Here is a 16,240-nt window from a genome sequence, read left to right as displayed (position 1 = left end):
CTACTCAGAAAGGAAAGTAAATAGAATTGATTGCCCAAACAGATCAGGTCTTGTTGTTGTTCAGCATTGTGAGCGGAGGACGACCTGGTTGTAATTCCTCTACAACTCCTAGGGGGTTTGAACATTATACAACCTACCAGCAACTGACAATGTCAGAAATTCTACCACGTCTGCGCCCGTCCGTGCCTGGACCGCGCCCAGGGCCATACCCACTGGCCCCCGCAGATGCCATTCCACCCGCCGGACATACGACGCCGCCACCCTCAGCGCACTCAACGCCGGCCGACCCCCTGGCTGCCACCAAGCCGCCCCAGGACGCACCCACGGACCCTTCACCTCCCATTCCTGCAAATTCTCCTGCAACCGGACCTGCAACTCACCTGCACCCGCCAAGCCGAGCACCAACAGCAACCACCTGAAGTGCATCCTGCTCAACACCCGATCCGTCCACAGACACTCCGTGGAACTACGGAACCTGCTCGACACCACTTCTCCGGACGTCGCCTTTCTAACAGAGACCTGGTTGAACGCCTCCTCAGCACCCGACATCGCCATAGCCATCCCGGAGGGATACAAGATCACCCGGAGGGACCGCGTCAACCAGACTGGAGGAGGCATCGCCATCGCCCACAAGAACACCATCCGCATCACGACCAACTCTGACGACACCCTCACGGCCGCCGAACATCTTCACTTCCAAATACACACCGACCCAAGACCACTCTCAGATGCACCCTCATCTACAGACCCCCAGGACCCCGCACATAATTCAGCGAAGACATTGCAGACTTCATCAGCCCCCACGCCCTCCCCTCCACTGACTACATCCTCCTAGGAGACCTCAACTTCCACCTGGAGAACAACAACGACAACAACACCACCACCCTGCTGGACTACCTCGCCAACCTCGGACTCAAGCAACTGGTGAACACCTCTACCCACTACGCTGGACACACGCTGGACCCAATCTTTTCCTCCAGCAAGCACATCTCCTTCAGCCACTCCACCGGACTCCACTGGACCGACCACAGCTGCGTCCACTTCAGCTTCAGAAAGACCACGACTCACCACCTCCCGCAACAAGTTCCCCGCAGGAGCTGGAACAAGATCACCACCGACCAGCTCATCACATCACTTAGCCAGAACCCTCCCGCCGGATCAACCGACCCCAACCAGGCAGCCCTCAACCTCGCACAGTGGATCACCAACTGCGCCGACGACCTCGCACCCTTGAAAACCCATCCCAACAGGCCCGGAAGCAAGAAAGCCCCATGGTTCAACGACGACCTCAAGAACTCCAAGAAGAACTGCCGCACCTTTGAGAAAGCCTGGCGAAAGAACCCGACCACAGACAACATGACAGCCCTCAAGCTCGCCACCCGCAAACACCACCAGCTGATCCACACCACCAAGAAGTCAGCATTCAAGGAATGAATAGACAACAACGCACACAACAGCAAGGAGCTCTTCAGCATCGTCAAAGAGCTCTCCAACCCCAGCGCCGGAAACAACGACATCACCCCCTCACAAGACCTCTGCGACTCACTCGCAATGTTCTTCCACAATAAGATCGCAGACATACACAACAGCTTCGACGAACAAGCCACGCACCCAACCGCAGAACCAACGCCCCCCACCACTACCCTCTGCGCCTGAACCCCAGTCAACACCAAGGACACCATCCACACGATGAACACCATCCACTCCGGATCGCCGACCGACCCATGCCCCCACCACGTCTTCAAAAAGGTCGACTCCGTCATCGCACCCCAGCTCCGGGACATCATCAACAGCTCCTTCAACACCGCCACCTTCCCAGAGAGCTGGAAGCACGCCAAACTCAGCGCCATCCTTAAGAAACCATCAGCAGACCCCACCGACCTCAAGAACTACCGCCCCATCTCGCTCCTCCCGTTTCCTGCCAAAGTTATCGAGAAGACCGTCAACAGACAGCTTGCCGCCTTCCTCGAGACGAACGGATCCCTCGACCACTCACAGTTCGGCTTCCGAGCCAACCACAGCACCGAGACCGCCCTCATCGCAGCCACTGACGACATCCGAACCCTGCTCGACAACGGGGAAACAGCGGCCCTCATCCTCTTGGACCTCTCCGCAGCGTTGGATACTGTTGCCACCGCACCCTAGTACAACGCCTCAACAACGTTGGAATCCAGGAGAAGACGCTGGTTTGGATCATCTTGTTCCTCGCCGGAAGAACCCAGAGAGTCCGCCTCCCCCCGTTCAGATCCGAGGCCACCGAAGTCATCTGCGGCGTACCACAAGGATCATCACTCAGCCCCACCCTCTTCAACGTGTACATGAGCCCCCTCACAGCCATCGCACGCCAACACAGCCTCAACATCATCTCCTATGCCGACGACACCCAGCTGATCCTCTCCCTCACCAACGACCCCGCCACCGCCAGAACCAACCTACACGAAGGGATGAAAGAAGTAGCCAAATGGATGAAGAACAGCCGCTTGAAACTGAACTCAGACAAGACAGAAGTCCTCATCCTGGGATCATCACCATCTGCCTGGGACGACTCTTGGTGGCCCCCGGCCCTAGGCAGCGCACCCAAACCACTGGACCACGCACACAACCTGGGCTTCATCCTGGACTCCTCCCTATCGATGACCAGACAAGTCAACGCCGTCTCGTCATCATGTTTCAACATCCTACGCATGCTCCGTAAGATCTTCCGATGGATCCCCACCGAAACCAGGAAGACGGTCACCCAGGCACTCGTCACCAGCCGACTGGATTACGGAAACACCCTCTACACCGGAACCACAGCCAAACTGCAGAAGAGACTCCAACGCATCCAGAACGCCTCCGCATGACTCATCCTGGACATCCCCCGTCACAGCCACATCTCCGGACACCTGAAAGACCTGCACTGGCTCCCCGTCAGCAAAAGAATCACGTTCCGACTCCTGACCCATGCACACAAAGCCATCCACGACCTAGGCCCAAGGTACCTCAACAACCGCCTGACCTTCTACACTCCGACCCGCCAACTACGATCAACCAGCCATGCCCTCGCCGCCGTTCCACGCATTCGAAGAGCCACCATGGGAGGAAGATCCTTCTCCTATCTGGCAGCAAAGACCTGGAATTCCCTCCCCATCCACCTCCGTCTTACCCAAGACCACCTCGCCTTCAGGAAGCAACTCAAGACCTGGCTGTTCGAGCAGTAGCGGACCCCCCTCCCCAAGCGCCTTGAGACCCTCCGGGTGAGTAGCGCGCTATACAAATTCTTGATTGACTACTACAGCATTACAACTATGCTTCCGCAGCCAAAAAACACTAAATTATTGCGATTTAGACTGATTATTTATTTGCGCCAGAATGCCATACCACTTTTTTTGTAAATATATTTCTCCACAGGCCCACACTTTTCACAGGCTGTACACATATGGTGCTAAGCAGGAATTGTGATGTCTTCTGCAAAGTGTATGTTCCACAGTTCAATATTTTAGTCTAAGTAATCATTCATGCATATTAAGATTCCCAAAATGCTACTTATGTTAATGCAGAAGGACACAGTGCAAAAGAATTTCAAACACTGTGAAATTTGTGCAGTTCTCCGTAGATATTTGCAATTTTTGCGGAACAAAACATTGCTACTTTAGACAGGCTTAATTAAATAATCTGTTGGTTGGAAACAAAACCTGATTTTTTTTACCTAGTATCAAGTCTAAATATAATGTTGAAATGCTTGGAGCTATTAATCTAATACCATCATACTACGTATACAAAAACATGAATATATTTATTGATTACGCATCAAGATTTACCTCACAGTGCCCACAAATAAGACCGGATCCTGAGGAATTATAGACAGTTTTGATCGAAGACCTTCTAAATTCAGGGTGCAGATATCAACATCATCAATAAAGATGGTGCCAGAGATAGGTTCCACAAGACGAAACAGTGACACTCCAAGTGATGACTTTCCTGAGGGTAAGTGAAGATGAGGTGATGAATACTACATGTACTGCTTAAAAAATGTGAAGATAAATAAATCACAAATGGAAAGTAAAAACAATTAACTTTCATACCAAGGTTAAAGTTTCAATTTTCTAATGTTAATTGTACTACAGATTTCACACTGTAGAAATGTAAACATGTTGTTAGATTGTGAAATATATTTTACATAAGAAAGATCATTAATAACTAATGAAAGCACAAAGTATAATAACAGTAGAAATTGAAATTATATATAAAGGGAGGGCCTTTGGAAAATGGCAGTTGTTATAATATTTGGGAAGTATGTGAGAACAAAAGTCTTGCAGAGAAGAAGTTGCAGTCTCTGGCTTTGACAAATGTGATTTTTCATCAACGCCTTCTCAGCTGAAACATGTTTTGAATTTACTGAAATGCCAGACAATCATTGGTACATATTGTACGTAGGTACACTGGAGACAGTCTAGGTACCATGTCAGGATATGTTAGCAATGTGTGGAAAAAATGATGTCCCTAAAGGTTAAAGCTCAGGCAGCTGAATAAACAAAATGATCACATCTGCCTCAATGACTAATGGAATATGCTGTGGTGCATGTTACATGAAAAACCCAAATTACCCAGATGATGTCTATCCTACACCTATCATGCCTCCATATTTCTGGACCAGGACAAGTGTTGTACACACATAAAATTGGAATGCCTCACAACGCCTTACTATTCTTTTATAAGAATGCTACTAACAGCATACAATTGTATTACTTTTCAGCCAAGCAAAGTCACCAGCTCCCCCCATTGACTCTAATTGCACATAGGGAAAATGTAGTTCTCAATTTGTACATTTTAAAATGTCTAACATAATGACTTGGAAATCATTTCTAGTCTCTTTTATTTTCAATATATATTACAACACTGAAAAAAGCTAATCCATTTGGAGAACTTAAATAATCACTTCCCAGTATATGCTATTACATCCCTGCTGAGAAATATTTGCCTGTTTATTCCAAACCCATTTTCTGGTATGTACAAACCATGTAGCACTACAAGAATGCATCACTTTCTACTTACACATCAGATCAGCTTCATAATAAACACAAGGACCTTAAAATTGGAAAGGATGAACATATAAAATGAACAGTTTGCTTATCTCTTGATACCTCGGCTCTTCATCGGTTCTGAGTCAAGGATGGGGCGCTACAGCTTGACATTAGACAAATCACGAGAATACATCTAGTGGTTATTATAAGGGCTTTCCTAATGCAGCAAGGTCTTGACTTGAAGTTGTGCTGAGAAACCTCTCCTGAGGACTTGTTTTGTGTCGGTAGTGCACAGACAGGGACATTAGATAGACCCAAGGTAAAGGTAAGGTGAGAGAATAACTAGTAGGGGAATATGTTATCAGCAAAGGGTGTTGGGAATATTTTAGAACAAAACTGAAACTGGCCAAAAATCAGCTTACTACAATATTTTATGGCATCTGAATGAATGAGAAAACAACTAAATTATCCTCTAGTATTTAGTAATACAATATAAAACAGAGAATAATGACATTGCTCAATTTTGTAATGTAAAAGAGTGCAAACTTTAATAATGTTAACTTTGGAATTGCATTTTCAGTATTATATGTGATTTGTCTTAGCGAATGATTAGGAGGAATACTTTCTATGGAGCATTATACCCAATATTGAAACACAGGGCATAGGATTTTTACCAGTAAATAAGTGGCACATCTATAATCATAGTTTACGTTTTTAAGAAGTTGGAGAGGAGTACAGCTTCCATAATATAACATATGATCTATATAATCTAATGCGGTACAGTCCCAGCATGTGGACCGGAAGGTGCTATCAAGGTTCTGAGAATTATGTTTTAATCCATAAGGCTATGCCACATGATATGGGGTTCCCAAACTTCAGCAATTAAACATTAGCAACTATTAGGTGCTATTGCAGGATTTTGTATACATTACTGTAACTAAATCTTAATAGTGATTTTAGTACTTTAAAGGATTCCTGGTGTAAGTCTTTTACATACCCAATACAGAGATATGTTGTGATACCGGTCCTTCCTACAGGCCAGCACACTGAAAAGTGGTAATGTATTACTATCTTCTCTGATCTATGTGCATTTAATGATAACACTATTAAAATAATATACCACAATCTTATGTTGCAACCCATTTATAATGAACACCGAAGATGATGGCTCTTTTCCATATTTACATATTTCAATGTACAGAGTGGTTGGGATATTCATGATTTTCATTCTCTCCACTGATGTGATATATTAAGTAACTTTTGTGATGAAACATTATATAGATCTTGCTTGGACTTGTCACAGACTTCAACTTTAACCTCACTATTATCTTGTATATTTAAGCAACACCCTGATATACTTAGCAGGTGCTGATAAGTCATGTCTTGTCTACTTTGATAATGTTCAGATTCATTAATTTAAAGGCAGCTATAACTTTTAATTTGTTTTCCATTATTATTTACATAACAGATTATTCCTGTAGTTTCTTCAGCAATAATATGTGGTATTGTTTGTGAAATGTTTGAATGCTGATTGAATATTTGTACGTATCACAGATCACTTCTAAAGAAACCTTATAATAGTATTTGTCAAGGAAGTGCTTTTATGTTGATGCTCAAATTAAATGCATAATTGCACATAATCACACTGAAGTCTAACTGATTGTTAGAGTTGAAATAAACTAGTTGGGAAGAGGAGGATGAGAATTTCTCAGTGAGTAATCTTGTGGAGGGTATGCAGACTTTGTGGCACGTCATTCCTGCCGAAGGGCATTTTGCCACCTGCACTGAAGCACCTAATTGAACAGTGCTACAAGTGTAGGTGCCAAAATGCCAGTGGGCAATGTGGGAAGGAAAGCAGGGGCACAGAAGAGCCCCCTCGTAAAAAGAAAAAGCTTAAATCACCTCAGGGCAAACACAGCTTTGAGAGTGAGTCGGTGATTACCCCACAGTAAAATGCACACAAAACCATTGTGAGTGAGCTTGATGTTGTTTTCACAGTAAAGGCAGACATACAAGAACAGCTTTGAGAGTGAGTTGGTGATTGCCCCACAGTAAAATGCCCACAAATCCATTGTGTGTGAGCTTGTTGTTGTTTTCACAGTAAAGGCAGACATACAAGATCAGCTTTGAGAGTGAGTTGGTGATTGCCCCACAGTGAAATGCCCACAAATCCATCATGAGTGAGCTTGATCTTTTTTTCACAGTGAAGGCAGACATACAAGAGGATAGTTGACAAATACTTTGAGTAACAGCAATATGGTGATGGTAATGGATGAGAAAAGATATAGGATGTGAAGAGAGTCTTGAGTTTGAAATCAGTGTGCGCTGAGATTATGTGGGAAGCAAGATGGCAGCCGCTTGATCCACCTGTAGGCGGCTACCAGCAAAGTGGCAGCAAGAACTCAGTTTGGATTCTATAGCATGAGCATGATTAAACCTCTGCAAAACAAAAAATGTACAGAACCCGGCTGGGCCCTACCTTGGACTCAATCCATAGCGCAACATGCAGAGTTGGTGATTGCACGTTGCAGGTGGCCGGAAAAGTAGTTTTCCCTGGTTGCAGGACATGAGATCTCAGAGGGCAGAGCAGCGCCGGCCATGGGGCCAAAATCGGCAGCGAGGGGAAGAGGTGCAACCCACCTGACAGCCCACCAGATAGTCCAACATATGCCAGCCATGGACTTAGCCTCCGCACCAGCAGGGACGGCTCAATCAGCTCAATCGGGACACCCACAGAAGACGACCCGAACAGAGACAAACACGGAGGGGAAGGGGAGGAGCATAGTCCGCAGCCCCAGCAACAGCGGAACGGTGCCTCGGTGCTCGAGTTGCTCAGAGGCGGATCCATGCCCACGGCAAGTATGGAGCAGAACTGTGCCTCAGCCTCAGCTCAGGTAGGTGGCCAGAGCAGCATGCAGGCTGGTAATACCACACTGGGCATTGGGGGCAGCCGGGGGAGTGAGAGATTGGGTGAGACATTGGGCGATATGTCAGGAAATTTGCCCACAGTAACTTGGGGGAGAACACTGGGTACCCAAATGCAGTATGTGGAGGGAAAAGGTGGCCAAACCCAAGAGCCTGCAGCCGAGGGTAACATGGGAATGTGTAAAGAAGAGACGGATAAAAGCAGTGGGGTCTTTTCAGGGCTATCCCCCCAGTCACAGTTGCAGGGGCCGGATGTCTCACAAGGTGCCCAGGTTCTGAACAAAGGTGATCCAATTCCACAAGATATGGCCAAGGATGGGAACAAAGGCCATGCTATTGAGCATGCTGGACTAACAAGGGAGAAGCAAAACCGCCACAGGGCAAGTAGTTCCAAGAAAGTGGCAGCTCATAGTGACCGGGAGCAGAACTCTGAGGCTAACGATTTCTTGTTTCCTTATCAGATGCCACTTGGAAAGATGTGGGATCAGGTTCAGGGTCTAATACAAATTCAAGTGAGAGGGAGAGTCTGCCAGCCAACAGTAGGGTGTATTCAACAGCTACCACACGCAAGACACACAACAAAATGGTCAGAATAGATAATCAGAGGTACAGGGACCTAAAGTGGGAAAACTCCCCGGGTGATCAACTGGTTGGGGACAACAATAAGGTCCCCCTTGTCTGCCAGCCTGTAGCACCTCCCACTTTGGATACTATTTTGCAATGTGTGATTGCTCACCATGAAGAGGCTTGCTTGGAAAGCAGACATTCACAAGCTGCAGCCCGTTAACTGTAGGGGGGTAGTGAGGAAAATAGCCAAAACATGCAACACCATTAGCGACCGGCTGACGGACCTTGAGTCAAGAACAGCTGCCCTAAAGATGAACATCGCAGGCACCAGGGGCCAAGCAGAAGCACATGAGTCAGAGACGGAATAATCTGCGGTTCCTAGGGATTCCTGAAAGGAAAGAGGAATCACATGTCCGGATGTACTTGGCTGAGCTGCTGCAAAAGTCCTTTCAGGAACTAGAAGGTTGGAACTGACCCCATGAAATTCAAAGGGCGCATCGAGTCCCCTTTACTCTTTGGCAACCAGTTCACCCTGTGCCAACCCACGAGCACTCCTGGTTTCTTTTTTAAATGTCCTGCTGCAACAGAACATCTTTGAAAAGTCTAGGCCTGAGGCTCAGTGGGTCGGGGATGGCTTTTCATTCTTTACCAGACCAGACTTTTGTCATATTACTGGTGAACGTCGAAGGCGCTTACGCCAAATGATTGAACCTTTCCAGGAGAAAGGGCAGAGGCTTTTCTATTGAACCTGGCCCACTTGAAAGTAATCTGAGGTGACTGAACCAGATATTATACCTAATAAATTAAGGTTAAAGAGTTTTTGACTTCAGGCGGGGTATAATTGTATAACCGTATAATTTAGGGGTTTGTATAGCTATTGTCTATATGGTTGACGGTCCCAGATGGGTTCTTAGGACCCCTAACGTAAACTGATAAAAAACCAGTGGTTAAATTTAAATCTTAAAAAAAAGAAAAACAGGGGTGGGGGGTTGAGGAAAACCAGTCAATGTCTTTTGACTAGATTCACAAATTTTTACGGTAGGGGTAAGGAATTAGGGGAAACAATATAGAAAGAAAAAAAAGAGAGGGGGATTATATGGATATGTTCACATAACATAAGCTATCATTTTCTTGAGTTTACTTAAGGGGTACAGAGAAACCAGATAGGGACAGAAGTACATGAATAAGCCACCAGTGGGGAGGGGCACCGCCTTTTATCACCCTTTACAGACCGACACAGGTTTGTTTTTTCTCCGAATGAGGGTTGCAGGGATGGGTGGGATGGTTTGGGTTGGGGGCAGGCTGGGGGAGGGTAGGGGAAGAGTGGGCGGAGGGTGGGGGAGGGGAGGGATGGAGGGGGGTCATCGGGGAGGGAAACCCAAAAAAGTGGGCATAATTTAGAAATGTATAACAATCGATTTGGATGTTTAAAATGTTTTAGTAATGGGTAGGTTAGTTATTTGCTTAATTATTGTTGGGGGACTAAATGATGGGGGAAGCGGGCTAGGGTGAGTGAGGCACTTAGATTTCTGGGGGCAGATATAATATGCCAACAAGAAACCCACATCCCATGGCAGAAGCAAGTGCTCAACATAATCCCAGGATACACACTTGCTCTTCCCAGACTACTACGACTAGAGGGGTCACAATCCATGTTTCAAATCAGTTGTCCCCAGCAAGGCGAATTCTAACAGTTAAATGGGGGCGATGGGCAATAGTCACATTATCAGTTGGGCTTACCATATGTACAGTTTACAGGCCTACTTTAGATGATCCTAGGTTGCTCAAGGAACTGGAGTTAGAGCTAGCCTCCTGGCCGGGCCCCCTTATTACGTGTCGGGATTTTAATATTAATTTGGATGCAAGTGGCCCCTTCACTAAGGAATATCAGAGAAGAAAGCCACAAGTTTATAAAGCATCAGCTGCTCTGATCTCTAGCCATGGGCTAATCGACATATGGGCCTGCAGGAAGCAAAGGGACTTAGGCTATACCTATTTTTCATGTCCTCATAGGAAGTATGTTAGGCTAGACAATTGTTTTGCTACCAATGCCCTTGTTGATGGTGCTAATATAAAGAAGATGCTGAAAATACTGTTGGGTCACAATCCCTTGATGCTGGAAGTTACGGTTCAGGGGCATCAAAGATGTCTAACGAAGTGGACCTTTGATAGGGAATTTCTGGTCACTGAGGGGTTTATTAAGCATATGAGGAGATGGACCAAACAGTTTTTAAAAAAATAAATAGGATTAGTGCCAGTAGAGAAATATTGTGGGACACATTTAAGGCTGGCTTAAGGGGGGAAGTTGCCAGCTTTGTTGGATCACGTAGGAAGAGGCAGCGAGAGGAAATGCTCCGAATAACAGATCAGCTGACGAAGTGTGAGGAGGACCACACGGCAGCAATCGCTCAAAAACAGGGAGAGTTATAAACTCAGCTGCAATTGGAGGTCGTAAGGATAAAGGCAGAAATGAATGGTATTTACAATAAATCAGTGGCGGAAGCATTTCAAACCTATACCAGGGACAACTATGAGTGTGGGGAGACCACAGGCAAACATTTAGCACTTCGCCTAAGACAAAAGGCAGTTGCAAATAGCATTGTGAGGGTAAAAAGGAAAGATGGGACCCTGGCAATAGATCCCCAAGAAATTCTAAGTGTTTTCACAGAATTTTACAGAGACCTCTATCAGACTGAGGATGAATCATGAGAGACTGCAGGGCTCAGAGATTATATAAACGTTCCTATTTTGAAGGAACTGGAGGCCGATATCTCGCTTAGTGAAGTTACTGATGCCTTCCAGGCGAAGGCCACTGGGAAAGTGGCAGGCCCCAATAGGATTTCAATGGAAATGTATAAAGTACTCCAGTCGGAGCTATCTCCTTTGCTCCTGGATTTGTTCTTGGCCGTACAACAGAAGGGGCAGCCACCTCAATCCTTGCAAGGCACTGACATAGTCGTATTCTTGAAGAACGGGAGACGCGCCAAGGACCCAGCTTCATATCGACCCATCTCCCTGATTAATGCCGATGAAGAACTATATTCTAAGATCTTCGCACTTCGACTAGGCAAAGTTATTGCCTCATTTGTGAGTCTATGGCAACATGGTTTTATACCAGGGTGAGGGACCACAGATCACATACGTTGGGTAATCTCCCTGTTTGACATGGCGAAAATTTCGAGAGAACAGATGGCTTTGATTTTCCTCGACGCTCAAAAAGCTTTTGATCGGGTTGAGTGGGAATATGTATGAGACAACTTAAGGTCCAACGGCTTTGGACGACAAATTCTCATGGCTATAATAGCTATGTACTCACAGCCATACGCTAGGATCCAATTGATGAGTAAGGAGTCTGAAAGGATTGTGGTGGCTCGAGAGACAAGACAGGGAAGCCCTTTGTCACCAATTCTCTTCACATTATATATCGATCTGCTCATTTGGTCAATTATGCAAGACCAGTCGTCAAACCAGTAGTGGTCAGCGGGTATAATACCAAGGTCTTAGCATATGCTGATGACATAGCTGTCGTTACCCCAGACCCACTGGGAGCAATTATGAGGAGCAAAGTTTTGGCCAATGAATTTTGTAGGCAGCCGGGATTATGCCTGAACTCCGATAAGACCAGGATTGATTGCACCAAAAGTCTTATCTGTCAGGATCCCCGCAGGACCGAGGTAGTTAACTATCTTGGTATTGACATTTCGGCGGACGTGCGTTCCATTTGGGCAAGAAACTCGGCTTCCCTTATAGACAAAATCAGCAGAGACCTAAAAAGAATAGATGAATTACATATGACTATAATAGGAAGGTGCACCGTGCTCAAAATAACTCTGTTCCCGAAAGTATTATATCTATTTTTCTGTATCCCATTAGAGACGGGGCCTGCTTTCTTTAAAGAACTGGATGAAATATTCTCCCAATTTATCTGGCATTATCAGAAGGTCAGGCACTCATTGAAATTCCTGACCCTTCCTCAAGCTTGGGGTTGGGGGGTTCCCAATCTACTATATTATAAGGGGGCCATAATGTTGCAACAAATGGCTATTCTGTTTAAATCGAATATGGGGGTAGAAACATACTTGGGTGCACAGGAATGCGAAGCCCCTCCCTCAATTTTTGAGCTGTCCACAGATGGAGCAGTACCAGGGGTTTTACTCAGACAGTTGGAGGTTAGTTACTGAAAAAAACACGGGTTAAGCCTATTAGATCAGCTTGGAATGTATGGCATGAAGTCTGCAAGCTGTTAGAAATTCCCAGGCTCCAGAGATGCCTACCCCTGTGGCGATCACCGGTTTTTCCATCCCCTCTCTATGATGGAATTGGTAAACATTAGGAACAGGCCGGTGTTAACAAAATTGGGGATGTCTTAGACAGGAATGGTATATTTCTTTTGTAGAGCTACAAGAGCTGTATAAAATGGATCCTAGATCTTACTTTAAGTATGTCAAAATCAGGGAAACCATCAGACCTTTTGTATCAAATATCACCTCTACAGATAGGACCCCTTTGCTAGAAACCATCCTATACACAAGCCCCCGAATTACGGATATGTATTGTTTTCTGATAAAAGCCACTCCGGATGATTTAGTAAAAACTGAAACTACCTGGGCAGCTAAATTAGATCAACCAGGATGTGAGCCTAAGCAGGTTATTGGATCTTTCAAAGAAAGTATTTATTTACACCAATCTGATGGTCCAACACTTCAAAACAGTTTTCAACTTGCATTTTACCCCGGCAAAACAGTTTGGATGGGGCAAAAGGGAAAATGATCATTGCCCAAGATGTGGGCAAGGCCCTGCAGATCTGGTTCATATATTATTTGAGTGCAGTAAGCTAAACCTTCTGAAAAGGGGATTGACATTTTTCCGCATAAGATGCTACGAAGATGTGCCTATTTCGCCAACTATGATGCAATTAGGTTTTGACGAGGAAGTACAATTAGAATAGACACAGGTATATTTTTGTTTTATTTCAATGGCACTAGCCTGATTGATGATGGCATCAAAATGGAAGGATGCGGACCCTCCGGCGTATCAAGCTTGGTATGCTAGGATGCTCCATATATGTAATTTGGAGATGGCACTGTACAAATGCAAGGGACAGAGAGCGGGGAAACAGGGCAGGAAAGTCATGGGCCCTTTGTTGGAGTAGGTCTGATACATAAATTGTCTATGCTTTCTCTATATTCTTGCTATAATGCAATTTGAGTTGGTTAATTAATGTCCTGCTAAGTAAATAATTGTTTTCTTTTTTACTAGAGGAATCATATGGTTAACTGGACATACAGTTAGTTGTAATGCTTATACTTGTGATTGCGCAGCTCTTTCTTTTTTGTTGTAACCATTGTCTCTTCTGGGAAATATAATACAAAAAATTAAATAAAGAGATTATGTGTTATGTTAAGGTTTGTTTTTTGGGTGGCTAAGAACGGGACAATATTTCCCCTTTGACTGTGGTAGAGTTTTTAATATATGTATACCAGCTCTTTTTGCTTGTTGAAAACAAGGGTTGAATTTGTATACCTGATTTGGTGCATTTGAGTGGTGGCAATTCAATAAAGGTTGGAATGAGTAGTTGTTTGATGTCATTGAGATAGTTTGGTGGTAGACAACCAGAGGAAGCCATAGAAAGTGGTTTTGTTTGCATGTACTTCATCTTGTAAGATTTGTAACAGAACTCTATGTTCAATGTGTTTGAATTACATTAGATCAGACAAAAAGCATATATCTACATATAAAACACAAGATACAGTTATGTAATCAAATGAGAGAAAAGGTCTCACCAGAGCCAGTCCGCCCAACAATCCCAACTGATTCCTGAGCATTAATAGTCAAGTTTAGCCCTTTTAGGATAACTGGAGTGTTTTCTCGATATTTCATTTGATAATCTTTAAAAGTGATTTTTCCCTTAGTTGGCCAGTCTTTTGGAGCCTGTACAATTTTGACTTGATTGAATGCCTCTGGAACACAGGTCTGTGAAACATATCAGACAAAAATTTAGCAAAATGTATTAAACAAATAAACCATATTCTGTGAGTTAAATTATTTGTCCATAGGCATGTAGATAGTGAGATGAAAAAATATGGCAAATACGTAGCATACATTATTTTTATTTAAATTACTTGAAATTACAAAACATGTAGACAATACTACATTTACATTAAGTACATAACCAACATTAAAAATAACTAATAAAAGTCATCCGCATTAATAGTCCCATTAGCTAAATAGCCCCCAGTACTATATCTCTTTGAATCCATGCCTAATCCTATTATCACTTCTCATTCAATATAAAAACTGAACTCTGTCCTGTTGGGTTGATTTTTAAAGCCTTGTGGAAATCGGACTTCAAATTATGCTCCTGAAATCATTATATTTTGAGCAAGAATTGAGATCCACAAGCACTGCTAATGATCAAGAGCAGCATAGGTAACCTTCGTTTTCAGGTACACATACCCAACATAGTAAAAATAAACGACCAGCTGTAATAAATTTTCTAACAACAGTTAAATACATGATAATTAATTTGGTTTACTTTTTCATAGAGTGTTTGAAAATTGTATATACGTAACTAAGGGCCAGATGTAGGTAATTCCTATTTACCGACTCCTAAATACCGACTCATACCGAATCGGTATTTAAGAGTCGGTAAATAGGAAGGAGGCAGATGTAGGTAAAAAATTACCGAATCTGTAAGAGTGGGTATTTACCGAATCTGTAAATACCGATTCGGTATTTCACATTGATTCCTATGGGCCTTGAAGCCCATAGGAATCAATGTGAAATTCCGATTCGGTATTTACAGATTCGGTAAATACCGAATCCTGCAAGGGTGCAGGGGGTGTCACTTTGACACCCTCTAGCACCCCAAGTACAGGCATGTGTGCCATGTGGCAGACATACATGCCCTGAGGGCATGTCTGTGTGTCACATGGCACAGGTGTGCATGCACAGATGTGCATGCACACCTGAATTCGGTATTTTACCACCCAATAGGATTGGGTGGTAAAATACCGACTCTTAAGGGCCTGTGGCACTCTTAGGAGTGTCACCTACATATGGATTTACAGAATTGGTATATTTAGTTTTTGCAAATACAGGGGGAAATATTTTTTATGGGCAGGCAGTGGTTTCAGGCACCACTGCCTGCCCTTAAAAAATTAAACGAGAACGTTTCAAAGCAGTCCCAGGCATGGTGGTCTGCTGAGCCCAGCAGGCCACCATCCCTGGGATGGCCAGCCATTTCCAATGGGGTCGCAAATTGCGAGTGGCTCATTAATATTCATGATCCTCGCATTTTGCAACCCCATTGGGAATCACAATAAGTGTCTCTAATACTATAGTACATTATAAATTGCACCAATCAATTTGCAATTCACAATCGAGCCAAATTGCGAGACTCAATTTTCAAGGGTCATACATCTGGCTCTAAGTGGCTGATTACAAGATTGGCACAGCAGAGCCAGTGCAACACCGCCTCCACTGCGCCAAACCCATGCAAATCCGCCCAAGGACTGCAGACCTTCATTGAGAGTTGGCAATGCACAACTCGTAATACGGTGGGCGGATCTTTGCTATTCCCATGGCGGTACCTGGAAAACAGGCACCACAATGGGAACAGCAACAATTTTCCAGTACGTCATGGACATCCACGTCCATGTGGTGCTGGAACTTTGGGTGGGTACAGACCTGTATGTATACCCATGTCAGGGGGCAATTGTGTACCTGCACCGCCAGCCTTTTCA

The 16,240-nt window shown here is 44.6% G+C and overlaps 1 protein-coding gene across 2 annotated transcripts in view; it reads right to left on the bottom strand.

The window, feature by feature from the left end:
• The window catches only part of ABCC12 (ATP binding cassette subfamily C member 12), a 1,077,363-nt gene that overhangs the window by 138,831 nt on the left and 922,292 nt on the right, over positions 1–16,240 (bottom strand). For both annotated transcript variants that reach the window (XM_078670535.1, XM_078670536.1), the window contains 2 exons: positions 14,279–14,468; positions 3,801–3,960 (listed from right to left, as the gene is read on the bottom strand). In XM_078670535.1, the coding sequence (XP_078526661.1) occupies positions 3,801–3,960; positions 14,279–14,468 (350 nt within the window). The remainder of the gene's footprint in view (positions 1–3,800; positions 3,961–14,278; positions 14,469–16,240) is intronic.

Source organism: Lissotriton helveticus, chromosome 12 (assembly GCF_964261635.1).
Source record: "Lissotriton helveticus chromosome 12, aLisHel1.1, whole genome shotgun sequence".
Taxonomy (NCBI): Eukaryota; Metazoa; Chordata; class Amphibia; order Caudata; family Salamandridae; genus Lissotriton; species Lissotriton helveticus.
The sequence above is the reverse complement of the archived record's forward strand: the minus strand, read 5'-3'. Positions and strand labels throughout refer to the sequence as shown.